The sequence below is a fragment of the Salvelinus fontinalis genome, chromosome 16, assembly GCF_029448725.1.
Source record: "Salvelinus fontinalis isolate EN_2023a chromosome 16, ASM2944872v1, whole genome shotgun sequence".
Classification (NCBI taxonomy): Eukaryota; Metazoa; Chordata; class Actinopteri; order Salmoniformes; family Salmonidae; genus Salvelinus; species Salvelinus fontinalis.
Window position 1 is genome coordinate 47509917 of NC_074680.1, and position 14294 is coordinate 47524210.

The 14294-nt window shown below is 43.7% G+C and overlaps 1 protein-coding gene across 2 annotated transcripts in view; it reads left to right on the forward strand.

Annotated features, from left to right (window-relative positions):
• The first annotated feature begins 462 nt into the window (after positions 1–462).
• Positions 463–14294, forward strand: part of LOC129813280 (RNA-binding protein 25-like) — a 48326-nt gene continuing 34494 nt past the window's right edge. The window contains exons 1-7 of one of the 2 annotated variants that reach the window (XM_055865602.1): positions 463–605; positions 980–1091; positions 3141–3190; positions 3325–3501; positions 5632–5704; positions 11573–11733; positions 12376–12570. In XM_055865602.1, coding sequence (XP_055721577.1) covers positions 998–1091; positions 3141–3190; positions 3325–3501; positions 5632–5704; positions 11573–11733; positions 12376–12570 — 750 coding nt within the window. In that variant the 5' untranslated portion in view covers positions 463–605; positions 980–997. The remainder of the gene's footprint in view (positions 606–979; positions 1092–3140; positions 3191–3324; positions 3502–5631; positions 5705–11572; positions 11734–12375; positions 12571–14294) is intronic. The other variant, XM_055865603.1, reaches the window with a different exon arrangement.

The window sequence follows — 14294 nt, forward strand, 5'->3', positions numbered from 1 at the left end:
TTTTTTCGTCCCTCAAGGAAACTTCTTTTTGGAGTGGTTCATAAAATGAATAAATAACATAAACATAGTAGCTAGGTTAACATAAAAACTAATTTAAACAAACAAACAAAGAGTGCTTGTGCCGCTCTCCATGGTGATGGCTGGGCCGGTGTCTCTGTTCATTTGATAAGGAGAGTTTATGCTGTGCGGTAGCCCCCTAGGCTAGTACAGGCATTGGCTTACAAATGGGAAGCTAGCTGTTATATTGAAAAATAGAATTGAACAGAAAGTAGCACACCAATTGCCAAAAGGGTACAAATACAGTGGTTTGTGTCTGTTATCCTGTGTTGTGTTATCTGTTTTTGAGCAAAAACAAAAACTGGTATGAAGCCAAGTTTACTATAATAAGCAGGGCAATTTTCATACAGAATATACATTTCTGTCGACCTCAAGCGTTGAAAAATATTAACGCGCTTAAAAAAAAAAACATATCCCACAATGCATTGCGAAAAACATCATTTTTAGCGGCATAACGTAGCTAGCAAATTAGCTATTGAAGACCGATAAAATATTGTTCATTAAGGTTATACAAGGTTACAGTGTGTGTACACGTCGCCCGGTTTCAGGTATGTACGTCCCACTCTTTTAGCAAACGTTTATAACGTTAGAATAGCTAGCAAGTTAGCAACATTAGTTAGCTAGCTATTTAGCTTGCGTGGTAGCTTCAGTAGCTTAACTAACGATGGCTAATAGGAAGTGTGTAATAGAAAAAGCTTATTCTATTAAATTCTATTAACTAGGCAGCCAGTTGGCCTACAAGATTTAACTTCATTAGTGTAATGTTTAAAGTCAATTGTAGGTAATGTAGGCTAACCAAACACCCAGCGTAGCGCTTAACTAAGTTAGCCTAGCTAGCTATCTCCGCAGGCCAGAATGTATTCATGGATACCCCCATGCCATGGTTATCATTGAACCTGTTTTTCCTTTACATTTCATCCAGGTCACTGCACCTCCCAAGATGTCGTACCCCCCTCACCTGACCCGCCTCCCCCAGTTGCCCCCCGGGATTTGCCCTCCCCAATTCGCGGGGTTCCCCCAGGGAGTACCAGCAGGTGAGATACATTTTAGTCTGAGTGATCAAACTGGATGTTATCAGAGGCCTCTGCTACCAGAACCCTTTTCATTTTTTTAATGATCTATTGCTATGTTGATTAAAGGCGTCTTACGTGCATTGATCTGATCTTCTGTTATATACTATTGTAATGCTTAAAGGCCAGATCAATGCCAGTGGTCTGGACAGACCATAATATTGTGACTATAATGTTGAGCACCAAGATTCCAAAGAAGCCCCCAAGGATTGTGGTCAAGATACATTTTTTTATTTTATTTTTTATAAATGTTTTAATCATTTGGCTGCTGCACCCTGGGAGCTGATTTATCTAGAGGATGATTTAAATCACACTACAGAATGTTTTATTGATTTGCTCACTGAGGTAATGGACCATCATGCATCAGTAAGAAAAAGTACAGTTGGTGCTCGTCCGTCTCCATGGACTGATGATGAGGCGTTTTCTCAAAGAAATATGGCAAAAGACTTAACTTAATATTACGTAATTATGCAGTTAAATGACATTATAAGGGGGGGAAAAAATGTTATTTTATAAAAATGCTTTTATTGATTGATTGATTGTTAAAAGGTATGGAATACAGTGAAGGGCTTACTTGATACATCTATCTCATAATGCCCGTCTTGTGCGGAGATTGACTGGAAAACTAATTTACTGAGAGAATGTAAACACCAATTCTTCCAAACAAGCTATTGTCCAATGGATTGATGATCATATTATGAGCAATAAGACCTGCTTTTTTTTGTCTACAAATGGTGTCAGTAGAGGAGGTGTTAAACCTATTGAAGTCATTACCTGATGGTAAATCTACAGGTGTATGGTCTTATGGACAATTATTTTACTTCGCTATGCTGCTTCCCCAGATTGCAGCTCCACTGAAATTCATATTTAATTGGTCATTGGAACAGGGGCCATTTCCAAATGTATGTCCAATCCCGAAAGACGGCAAAGAACTCCTGCCAATAGTCGACCAATCAGTCTACTCCGTTTACTCAGTGAGATATTGGAGGGTATTGTGAGTAGACAGCCGATCAGCGTTTTCATCGCAAAAAAAACATTCCACTGCATTGGTTGACATGATCAGAAGGAGAGATAAATAGTTACCGGGCAAGATTCTTAAGCAAACAACCCAAGCATTAATTGGGAGTCAGGTGAACTACTGTTCTGTGGTCTGGGGAAATGCAACAGCAAGTGACATTAGGAGGCTGCAGATTGGACAGAACAAAGCAGCACGGATTGTTTTAAGGTGGAGATGTGGTTCTTCTGTTGCCGCCATGCACAGTGCACTTGGCAGATCATTGATAATAAAAAATAAATAAAATAAACATTCTTATTTTATTTCATAACTCCATTCACGACAGTGTTCAGTTGCTAAGAGACACACATTCAGTCAATACTAGGAATATAATGTCCACCGTCTATTTTTTTATTTTAATTTAACCTTTTATTTAACGAGGCAAGTCAGTTAAGAACAAATTCTTATTTACAATGACGGCCTACACCGGCCAAACCAGGACGACTCTGGGCCGATTGTGCGCCGCCCCTACGGGACTCCCGGTCACAGCCGGTTGTGATACAGCCAGGATGTATGTGTTATTCAGACAGAAAAGAGAAATAGACAAAATAACATTTAGATATAAAGAAATCTAATTAATTTATCTGAGCAAATCAGAAACCTTTCAATGTATAAATGCAAGCAATACTTTAAAAGAATTTGTAAAATCAAATACATGTGAAGGTTACGCAGGACTATGGTAGATGAATGAACCAATCTATCTGGTCAATATGTCAGAGTATTATGTCTGCAGTTTGTAACAGTGGGTTAAATGTCAACATGTGATTTTTGTATTATACATTGTATTTTAATGTTTAAGGACTCTTGGAAGATTAGTCCAAATGAGGACTAAAAGAGATCCTAATAAAATCCAATCAACACATACCTTTTGATGGTCAAGTGCAGTGGTGTATTAGGGAGAGAACCGTGCCAATGTCTTACTGCAGAGTCGTCTGATGTGTCTCTGTGTCTTCTTCGAGGTACGCCCATGATTCCAGTCCACATGGGGATTATGACCTCTGCACCCGCTGTAAGCCTCGACTGCTGTGGTTACACAAACACACATACACAAACAAACACATACATACACAAACAAATAAACAGACACACACACACACACACACACACAAACTCCCCTCTCCTAATGTGTGTGTTGTGTTGCAGGTCCTGGTTCCTACCACAGTGTCTATGGTCCAGATGTCTCCTGCCCCTAGGAAGGAACTGAACCCAGTCAGAGTCAAGGAGAACGAGGAGGGGGGCGGTGGAGGCCCCACCACTACAGTGTTTGTCGGAAACATCTCAGAGAAGGCTTCAGACATGCTGGTCAGACAGCTGTTAGCGGTGAGCACTGAGCAGGGCACGGAAACAGGGGATTTAACCTACTGTTTGTGTTTATTTGTGATCTGGGTCCTCTTGAGGCTTTTTCTTGCCACTGCGCTTCTGCTTGGTTCTTGGTTTCTAGGCCGGGTTACTGTAAAGCACTTTGTAACAACAGTTTATGTTAAAATTGCTGTTTATAAAGTAGGGTTGTCCACAGTACCAGTATTGTGCTTCCACAATGCTGGGTTTTTCATGGCAAAAAAAGAAAGAATGAAGCGGACAAAACTCGTATGTTCCTCAGACAATTTTTGTGAACTCAGTGCGGTTCGCTTAAATAATTTTTTGGGTGCAGTGTGAACACTCTCTCAAGGAACTCAGACCCTCCAAAAGAGCCCCTGAAGGGAACCTGAACTGAGACCATCTTGAGAGGTGTTCTGAGTTCGGGAAACGCTTGAATTCCGCTATCCTGTTCCCTTCCCATATAAACCCCTTTTACGTTGGTGCCACAAAAGAGACAAAAATGGTGTGCAGGTTCGTGGGAAAGAAACACGTGCTTTTTTTGGGGATATTGATTAAGCGATTGTCAAAGGATACAGACATTCCATAAATATATGTGGAGTTTTGTACTGACACAATGTTGAGATTATTGGTTTGCATCAGATGTATTTGTTTGTAATATGTGATCAACAGGCTAAGAGAGCTTCATCAGTTGTTTTATTATTTTTGTAGTTTGGATAGTATGAGAAGACCAATATATTTTGGTGAGGATCATGACAGGGTACAAAAATCAATGCTTGCTCTTAAAGGGACAGTAGCCTACATTTTGAGTGTACAATTTTCAATTACAGCATTATTTAATCTACCTGTATTCTTCTGCCATTTTATTATGTTTACAGTAATATTTCCATGTTAATATGATCTTCTGATTATAATTATTATGTGTCATCTTTATATTACTTTCCAAAATGTAAGTTGGTATATCTAGCTGTCTGATAACACATTTATATTTAATGGCTTGTCTTGCACTTTTGTAAAATCCCAGAGTGCATTGAGTGAATGTTGGTGGGGGAAACAAATTATTGTTTCCTTTTTAACCATAGCAATGTGAATGCAAAGAGGACTCTCTCACAAAATTGGTGAACTGGCAAAATAGTTTGAGTCCTCATTCAAAAACAAGATTCTCTGGTCTGATGAAACCAAGATTGAACTCTTTGGCCTGAATGCCAAGCGTCAAGTCTGAAGGAGACCTGGCACCATCCCAATGGTGAAGCTTGGTGGTGGCAGCATCATACTGTGGGGATGTTTTTCAGTGGCAGGGACTGGGAGTCTAGACAGGATCGAGGGACAGATGAACGGAGCAAATTACAGAGAGATTCTTGATGAAAACCTGCTCAGAACCTCAGACTGGGAGAAGGTTAACCTTCCAACAGGACAACGAGCCAAGCACACAGCCAAGACAACGCAGGAGTGTCTTCGGGACAAGTCTCTGAATGTCCTTGAGTCGCCCAGCCAGTTCGAACATCTCTGGAGAGACCTGAAAATAGCTGTGCAGCGACGCTCCCCATCCAACCTGACAGAGCTTGAGAGGATCTGCAGAGAAGAATGGGAGAAACTCCCCAAATACAGGTGTGCCAAGCTTGTAGCGTCATACCCAAGAAGACTCAAGGCTGTAATCGCTGCCAAAGGTGCTTCAACAAAGTACTGAGTAAAGGGCTTGAATACTTGTATAAAATGTTATATTTCCGTTTTTTTATATTTAATAAATTAGCATAAATTTCTACAAAAACCTGTTTTTGCTTTGTCATTATGGGGTATTGTGATGTCATTATGGGGTATTGTGATGTCATTATGGGGTATTGTGATGTCATTATGGGGTATTGTGTGTAGATTGATGAAGGAAAAAAACTATTTAATCCATTTTAGAATAAGGCTGTAACGTAACAAAATGGGGGAAAAAGTCAAGGTGTCTGAATACTTTTTGAAATTCACTATAGCTCTGGAAGAAGAAAACATGTGACTCTGGGTAACTTTTTCTGTGTATCGTGATCCTGGTGTCGTAATAACCCTGACATGAAGTTTATAAAGACATTTTGGTCTTTAGTCTCAGATGAGTGATTTTCCCCTCTGCCTGTCCTTTCCTCCGTCCTGTAGAAATGTGGCCTGGTCCTGAGCTGGAAGAGAGTCCAAGGGGCTTCTGGGAAACTGCAAGGTAAAAACAAAACAGGTACACCACTTCTATTATACTTTCCCTCCTTTCCTTGTTATGTAGTTACCGCCACGTTACCGCCACGTCTGTGTAGTTCCCGCCACGTCTGTGTAGTTCCCGCCACGTCTGTGTAGTTCCCGCCACGTTCCCGCCACGTCTCTGTAGTTCCCGCCACGTCTGTGTAGTTCCCGCCATGTCTGTGTAGTTCCCGCCACGTTACCGCCACGTCTGTGTAGTTCCCGCCACGTTACCACCACGTCTGTAGTTCCCGCCACGTTACCGCCACGTTACCACCACGTCTGTGTAGTTCCCGCCACGTCTGTTTAGTTCCCGTTATTTAACAAGGTAGGCTAGTTGAGAACAAGTTCTCATTTAAAACTGTGACCTGGCCAAGATAAAGCAAAGCAGTGCGACACAAACAACACAGAGTTACACATGGAATAAACAAACGTACAGTCAATAATACAGTAGAAAAGTCTATATACAGTGTGTGCAAATGGAGTAAGGATAAGGGAGGGGACTGTATAAAACTCTCTCTCCCTCCCAGTGACTGTATAAAACTCTCTCTCCCTCCCAGTGACTGTATAAAACTCTCTCTCCCTCCCAGTGACTGTATAAATCTCTCTCTCCCTCCCAGTGACTGTATAATCTCTCTCTCTCTCTCTCTCTCTCTCTCTCTCTCTCTCTCCCAGTGACTGTATAAATCTCTCTCTCTCCTTCCCAGTGACTGTATAAACTCTCTCTCTCTCTCTCTCTCTCTCTCCCAGTGACTGTATAAAACTCTCTCTCTCTCCCAGTGACTGTATACATCTCTCTCTCTCTCCCAGTGACTGTATAAATCTCTCTCTCTCCCAGTGACTGTATAAATCTCTCTCTCCTTCCCAGTGACTGTATAAACTCTCTCTCTCTCTCTCTCCCAGTGACTGTATAAATCTCTCTCTCTCCTTCCCAGTGACTGTATAAACTCTCTCTCTCTCTCTCTCTCCCAATGACTGTATAAATCTCTCTCTCTCCTTCCCAGTGACTGTATAAAACTCTCTCTCTCTTCCAGTGACTATATAAAACTCTCTCTCTCTCCCAGTGACTGTATAAATCTCTCTCTCTCCTTCCCAGTGACTGTATAAACTCTCTCTCTCTCTCTCTCTCTCTCTCCCAGTGACTGTATAAATCTCTCTCTCTCTCCCAGTGACTGTATAAATCTCTCTCTCTCTCCCAGTGACTGTATAAATCTCTCTCTCTCCCAGTGACTGTATAAATCTCTCTCTCTCTCCCAGTGACTGTATAAATCTCTCTCTCTCCCAGTGACTGTATAAAACTCTCTCTCTCTCAGTGACTGTATAAATCTCTCTCTCCCTTCCAGTGACTATATAAAACTCTCTCTCTCCCAGTGACTGTATAAATCTCTCTCTCTCCCTTCCAGTGACTATATAAAACTCTCTCTCTCCCAGTGACTGTATAAATCTCTCTCTCTCTCCCAGTGACTGTATAAATCTCTCTCTCTCTCCCAGTGACTGTATAAATCTCTCTCTCTCCCAGTGACTGTATAAATCTCTCTCTCTCTCCCAGTGACTGTATAAATCTCTCTCTCTCCCAGTGACTGTATAAAACTCTCTCTCTCTCAGTGACTGTATAAATCTCTCTCTCTCCCAGTGACTGTATAAAACTCTCTCTCTCAGTGACTGTATAAATCTCTCTCTCTCCCAGTGACTGTATAAAACTCTCTCTCTCTTTCTCTCTCTCTCTCTCTCTCTCTCTCTCCCAGTGACTGTATAAAACTCTCTCTCTCTCTCTCTCCCAGTGACTGTATAAAACTCTCTCTCTCTCTCTCTCTCTCTCTCTCTCTCTCTCTCTCTCTCTCTCTCTCTCTCTCTCTCTCTCCCAGTGACTGTATAAAACTCTCTCTCTCCCAGTGACTGTATAAAACTCTCTCTCTCTCTCTCTCCCAGTGACTGTATAAAACTCTCTCTCTCTCTCTCTCTCCCAGTGACTGTATAAAACTCTCTCTCTCTCTCCCAGTGACTGTATAAATCTCTCTCTCCCAGTGACTGTATAAAACTCTCTCTCTCTCTCTCCTTCCCAGTGACTGTATAAAACTCTCTCTCTCTCTCTCTCCCAGTGACTGTATAAAACTCTCTCTCTCTCTCTCTCCCAGTGACTGTATAAATCTCTCTCTCCCAGTGACTGTATAAAACTTTCTCCCTCTCTCTCTCTCCCAGTGACTGTATAAATCTCTCTCTCTCTCCCAGTGACTGTATAAATCTCTCTCTCTCTCCCAGTGACTGTATAAATCTCTCTCTCTCTCCCAGTGACTGTATAAATCTCTCTCTCTCTCCCAGTGACTGTATAAATCTCTCTCTCCCAGTGACTGTATAAATCTCTCTCTCCCAGTGACTGTATAAAACCCTCTCTCTCTCTCTCCCAGTGACTGTATAAATCTCTCTCTCTCTCTCTCCCAGTGACTGTATAAATCTCTCTCTCTCTCTCTCCCAGTGACTGTATAAATCTCTCTCTCTCTCTCAGTGACTGGATAAATCTCTCTCTCTCTCTCTCTCTCTCTCTCTCTCTCTCAGTGACTGTATAAATCTCTCTCTCTCTCTCTCCCAGTGACTGTATAAATCTCTCTCTCTCTCCCAGTGACTGTATAAATCTCTCTCTCTCTCCCAGTGACTGTATAAATCTCTCTCTCTCCCAGTGACTGTATAAATCTCTCTCTCTCCCAGTGACTGTATAAATCTCTCTCTCTCCCAGTGACTGTATAAATCTCTCTCTCTCCCAGTGACTGTATAAAACTCTCTCTCTCAGTGACTGTATAAATCTCTCTCTCTCCCAGTGACTGTATAAAACTCTCTCTCTCTCTCTCTCTCTCTCCCAGTGACTGTATTAAACTCTCTCTCTCTCTCTCTCTCTCTCTCCCAGTGACTGTATAAATCTCTCTCTCTCTCCCAGTGACTGTATAAATCTCTCTCTCTCTCCCAGTGACTGTATAAATCTCTCTCTCTCTCCCAGTGACTGTATAAATCTCTCTCTCTCTCCCAGTGACTGTATAAATCTCTCTCTCTCTCAATTCAATTCAATTCAATTTGCTTTATTGGCATGACGTAACAATGTACATATTGCCAAAGCTTATTTACAATATAAAAATGAGAATCAAAATGGTCAACGGGACAACAGTAACAACAATAACTAAGTGTCAAAATAACCATACATTCAACAATAACAATAAACATACAGTAGAGTACATGTGCAGGTTGATTGGTCTGTCAGACACTGTCCCTCAACTTATGGCAGGCAGCAATGTAGTGCGCTGCCAACCCACAGCTCTCTGCGTCCTCCCCCAACAGGACGGGTAGCCTATCCTCATCAGAGAGGTCTTTGAAACCTTGAATAAGAGTTTCAAATTTGGGGAAATGACACTCTCTAATTGTTTTATATTTTTGACATTTTGTCAGGAAATGCAGCTCCGTCTCAGGTTCTGCTGTTGTGCAGTGGTTGCACAGCCTTTCCTCTACAGGGAGCCAGGTTTTCCTGTGTCTACCCTTCTCAATGGCAAGGCTGTGCTCACTGAGCCTGTACTTTGTCAAGGTTTTTCTAAGGTTTTGATCAGTAACCATAGTCAAATAGTTAGCCACGGTGTACTGTCGATTTAGGGCCAGATAGCACTGCATTTTGCTCTGTGCTTGTGCTTGTGTTTCCCAATAAGCAATGTAGTTTTGTTTTGACTGTGTTGTAATTTGGTTTATTCTGATTGATTGGATGTTCTGGTCCTGAGGCTTCAGTGTGTTAGTAGAACAGGTTTGTGAACTCAGCCCCAGGACCAGCTGGATGAGGGGACTCTTTTCTTTGCTCAGCTCTTGGTATTGCAGGGCTTGGTAGTGATATGAGAGGGGGTCACTGTATTTTAGATGTTTCCAAAACTTAATTGCTCTTTTTTGAGTTTTTATTATTAGTGGATATTTGCCTAATTCTGCCCTGCATGCATTGTTTGTAGTTTTCCTCTGGACATGTAGGAGAATCTTACAGAACTCTGCATGCAGGGTTTCAATGGGATGTTTGTCCCATTTGATGAAATCTTGTTTTGCAAGTGGACCCCACACCTCGCTGCCATAAAGTGCAATTGGTTCAATGACATATTCAATTAGTTTTAGCCAAATTTTAATAGGTATTTCAATTTGAATTTGCTTTTTAATTGCGTAGAATGCCCTGCGTGCTTTCTCTCTCAGTTCATTCACTGCCTCATTAAGGTGTCCAGTTGAGCTTATTTTTAAACCTAAGTAATTGTAGTGTGTGCAGTACTCTATATATTTTGTACCAATTGAGAACTTTGGTCTAATTCCCTGAGATCTGGATCTTCTCTGGAAAATCATTATTTTAGTCTTTTTGGGGTTTACTGCCAGGGCCCAGGTCTGGCAGTACTGCTCTAGCAGATCTAGGCTCTGCTGTAGGCCATGTGCTGTGGGTGACAACAGGCATAGGTCATCTGCGAAGAGTAGGCATTTAACCTCTGAATTATGGAGACTAACACCAGGGGCTGAGGATTTATCTAGAATAGTGGCCAATTCGTTGATGTAAATATTGAAGAGTGCAGGGCTCAGATTACAACCCTGACGAAGGCCCCGCCCCTGGTTAAAGAATTCTGTTCTTTTCTTGCCAATTTTAATGCTGCACGTATTGCCAGTATACATTGATTTAATTATGTCATATGTTTTACCCCCTACACCACTTTCAATAACTTTGTAGAACAGTCCTGTGTGCCAAATAGAATCAAATGCTTTTTGGAAGTCGATAAAGCAAGCGTATATTTTGGTATTATTTTGGTGGACATGTTTACCTATCAGGGTGTGTAGGGTGTAAATATGATCGGTCGTGCGATGTTTTGGTATAAATCCAATTTGGCTTTTACTCAAGACATTGTGCTTATTAAGGAAGTTTAGAACTCTTACATTTATAATACTACAGAAAACCTTCCCCAGGTTACTGTTCACACAAATGCCTCTGTAATTGTTAGGGTCAAATTTGTCTCCGTTTTTAAAGATTGGGGTTATGAGTCCTTGATTCCAGATGTCAGGGAAATAACCTACACTCAGGATCAAATTAAACAGTTTTAATATGGCCAATTGAAATTTTGCACTAGTGAGTTTGAGCATCTCATTTAGGATGCCATCAGGTCCGCATGCCTTTTTAAATTTGAGAGCCTGAAGTTTCTTATAGAGCTCCTGGTCAGTAATTGGGGAGTCCAGTGGATTTTGGTTGTCCTTTATAGCTTTTTCTAATCCATTCAACTTCTCATGAATTTGGCGTTGTTCTGCGTTTGTGTCAATTTGAACGGTGTTGTAGAGTGTTTTAAAATGGGTTGTCCATATGTCACCATTTTGTATCGCTAATTCCTCTTGTTTAGATTTCTTTAATTTTTTCCAATTTTGCCAGAAGTTGTTTGTGTTTATGGACTCCTCAATTAGCATCAGCTGCTTTCTGTTGTACTGGGATTTTTCTCTCCCAGTGACTGTATAAAATTCTCTCTCTCTCTCCCAGTGACTGTATAAAACTCACTCTCTCTCTCTCTCTCTCTCTCTCTCTCTCTCTCTCTCTCTCTCTCTCTCCCAGTGACTGTATAAAACTCTCTCTCTCTCTCTCCCAGTGACTGTATAAAACTCTCTCTCTCTCTCTCCCAGTGACTGTATAAAATTCTCTCTCTCTCTCCCAGTGACTGTATAAAACTCTCTCTCTCTCTCTCTCTCTCTCTCTCTCTCTCTCTCTCTCTCTCTCTCTCTCTCTCTCTCTCTCTCTCCCAGTGACTGTATAAAACTCTCTCTCTCTCTCTCCCAGTGACTGTATAAAACCCTCTCTCTCCCAGTGACTGTATAAAACTCTCTCTGTCTCTCTCTGTAGCGTTTGGTTTCTGTGAGTACAAGGAGCCAGAGTCCACCCTGCGTTCCCTGCGTCTGCTACATGAGCTGCTGCTGGGAGACAAGAAGCTGCTGGTCAAGGTGGATGCCAAGACCAAGGCCCAGCTAGAAGAATGGAAGGCTAAGAAGAGGAGTGCCAACGGGGTGAAAACACACACACACACACACACACACACACACACACACACACACACACACACACACACACACACACACACACACACACACACACACACACACACACACACACACACACACACACACACCCTGTCTACCATGAGGAGAGCAGACTGGCTTCATATAAGTTGAACACACGTTTTCTCTCCTAGCAGTGAGCTTCATTACCGACATTTAGTCTCTCAGGTCTTTTATGAGGTCCGGGACTATACCAGTATCACGATACTCGTTAGTATCACGGCAAGGAAATTAAACACAAAGCAGATTTTAAACTTCTTTATGAAAACAGCCTGTTGGAAACAAAACATGTTTTCTATCCAGAGTCCAAAAATATCAATTTTTTTTAGCTATAGCACACACAATATTTTACATACAGCAGATATTTTTTTTAGCACCGTAGAGTTTGGTCTGCTTTGTGTTTTTATGTTTGTCATGGAGGGGAAAATATTGCGATAGTGGTATTATCCTGGCCCTTGTCTTCGTCAGGGAAGAGCAGGGTTGTAACATGGCTTCTGTGTGGTACACACTGAAAAATCCAACTTCTTTCTCTGTACTTAAAAGAAAAAATATATATATGGTATTTTTCTACTCTCTTTTTATATCTCATAGGGAGCCAAGTCTGAGGACGGGCCCAAGGAAGAAGAGGATGAGGAAGAGGTTCTTGACGAAGACACAAAGCGTCGTGACCAGATCGTTAAAGGGGCGATCGAGGGGTTGATCCGGGAGTTCGGCAGTGAGCTCAACGCCCCTTCTCAGGACGGGGACAACCAGCCCCGCAAGAAGAAGAGAGAGAAGAAAGAGGAGGTAGTAGCGTCCGTTCCACCGTAGAGAGGAGGTAGTAGCGTCCGTTCCACCGTAGAGAGGAGGTAGTAGCGTCCGTTCCGCCGTAGAGAGGAGGTAGTAGCGTCCGTTCCACCGTAGAGAGGAGGTAGTAGCGTCCGTTCCACCGTAGAGAGGAGGTAGTAGCGTCCGTTCCACCGTAGAGAGGAGGTAGTAGCGTCCGTTCCACCGTAGAGAGGAGGTAGTAGCGTCCGTTCCACCGTAGAGAGGAGGTAGTAGCGTCCGTTCCACCGTAGAGAGGAGGTAGTAGCGTCCGTTCCACCGTAGAGAGGAGGTAGTAGCGTCCGTTCCACCGTAGAGAGGAGGTAGTAGCGTCCGTTCCACCGTAGAGAGGAGGTAGTAGCGTCCGTTCCACCGTAGAGAGGAGGTAGTAGCGTCCGTTCCACCGTAGAGAGGAGGTAGTAGCGTCCGTTCCACCGTAGAGAGGAGGTAGTAGCGTCCGTTCCACCGTAGAGAGGAGGTAGTAGCGTCCGTTCCACCGTAGAGAGGAGGTAGTAGCGTCCGTTCCGCCGTAGAGAGGAGGTAGTAGCGTCCGTTCCGCCGTAGAGAGGAGGTAGTAGCGTCCGTTCCGCCGTAGAGAGGAGGTAGTAGCGTCCGTTCCGCCGTAGAGAGGAGGTAGTAGCGTCCGTTCCGCCGTAGAGAGGAGGTAGTAGCGTCCGTTCCGCCGTAGAGAGGAGGTAGTAGCGTCCGTTCCGCCGTAGAGAGGAGGTAGCAGCGTCCGTTCCACCTTAGAGAGGAGGTAGTAGCGTCCGTTCCACCGTAGATAGGAGGTAGTAGCGTCCGTTCCGCCGTAGAGAGGAGGTAGTAGCGTCCGTTCCACCGTAGAGAGGAGGTAGTAGCGTCCGTTCCACCGTAGAGAGGAGGTAGTAGCGTCCGTTCCACTGTAGAGAGGAGGTAGTAGCGTCCGTTCCACCGTAGAGAGGAGGTAGTAGCGTCCGTTCCACCGTAGAGAGGAGGTAGTAGCGTCCGTTCCACCGTAGAGAGGAGGTAGTAGCGTCCGTTCCACCGTAGAGAGGAGGTAGTAGCGTCCGTTCCACCGTAGAGAGGAGGTAGTAGCGTCCGTTCCACCGTAGAGAGGAGGTAGTAGCGTCCGTTCCACCGTAGAGAGGAGGTAGTAGCGTCCGTTCCACCGTAGAGAGGAGGTAGTAGCGTCCGTTCCACCGTAGAGAGGAGGTAGTAGCGTCCGTTCCACTGTAGAGAGGAGGTAGTAGCGTCCGTTCCACCGTAGAGAGGAGGTAGTAGCGTCCGTTCCACCGTAGAGAGGAGGTAGTAGCGTCCGTTCCACCGTAGAGAGGAGGTAGTAGCGTCCGTTCCACCGTAGAGAGGAGGTAGTAGCGTCCGTTCCACCGTAGAGAGGAGGTAGTAGCGTCCGTTCCACCGTAGAGAGGAGGTAGTAGCGTCCGTTCCACTGTAGAGAGGAGGTAGTAGCGTCCGTTCCACTGTAGAGAGGAGGTAGTAGCGTCCGTTCCACCGTAGAGAGGAGGTAGTAGCGTCCGTTCCACTGTAGAGAGGAGGTAGTAGCGTCCGTTCCACCGTAGAGAGGAGGTAGCAGCGTCCGTTCCACCGTAGAGAGGAGGTAGTAGCGTCCGTTCCACCGTAGAGAGGAGGTAGTAGCGTCCGTTCCACCGTAGAGAGGAGGTAGTAGCGTCCGTTCCACCGTAGAGAGGAGGTAGTAGCGTCCGTTCCAC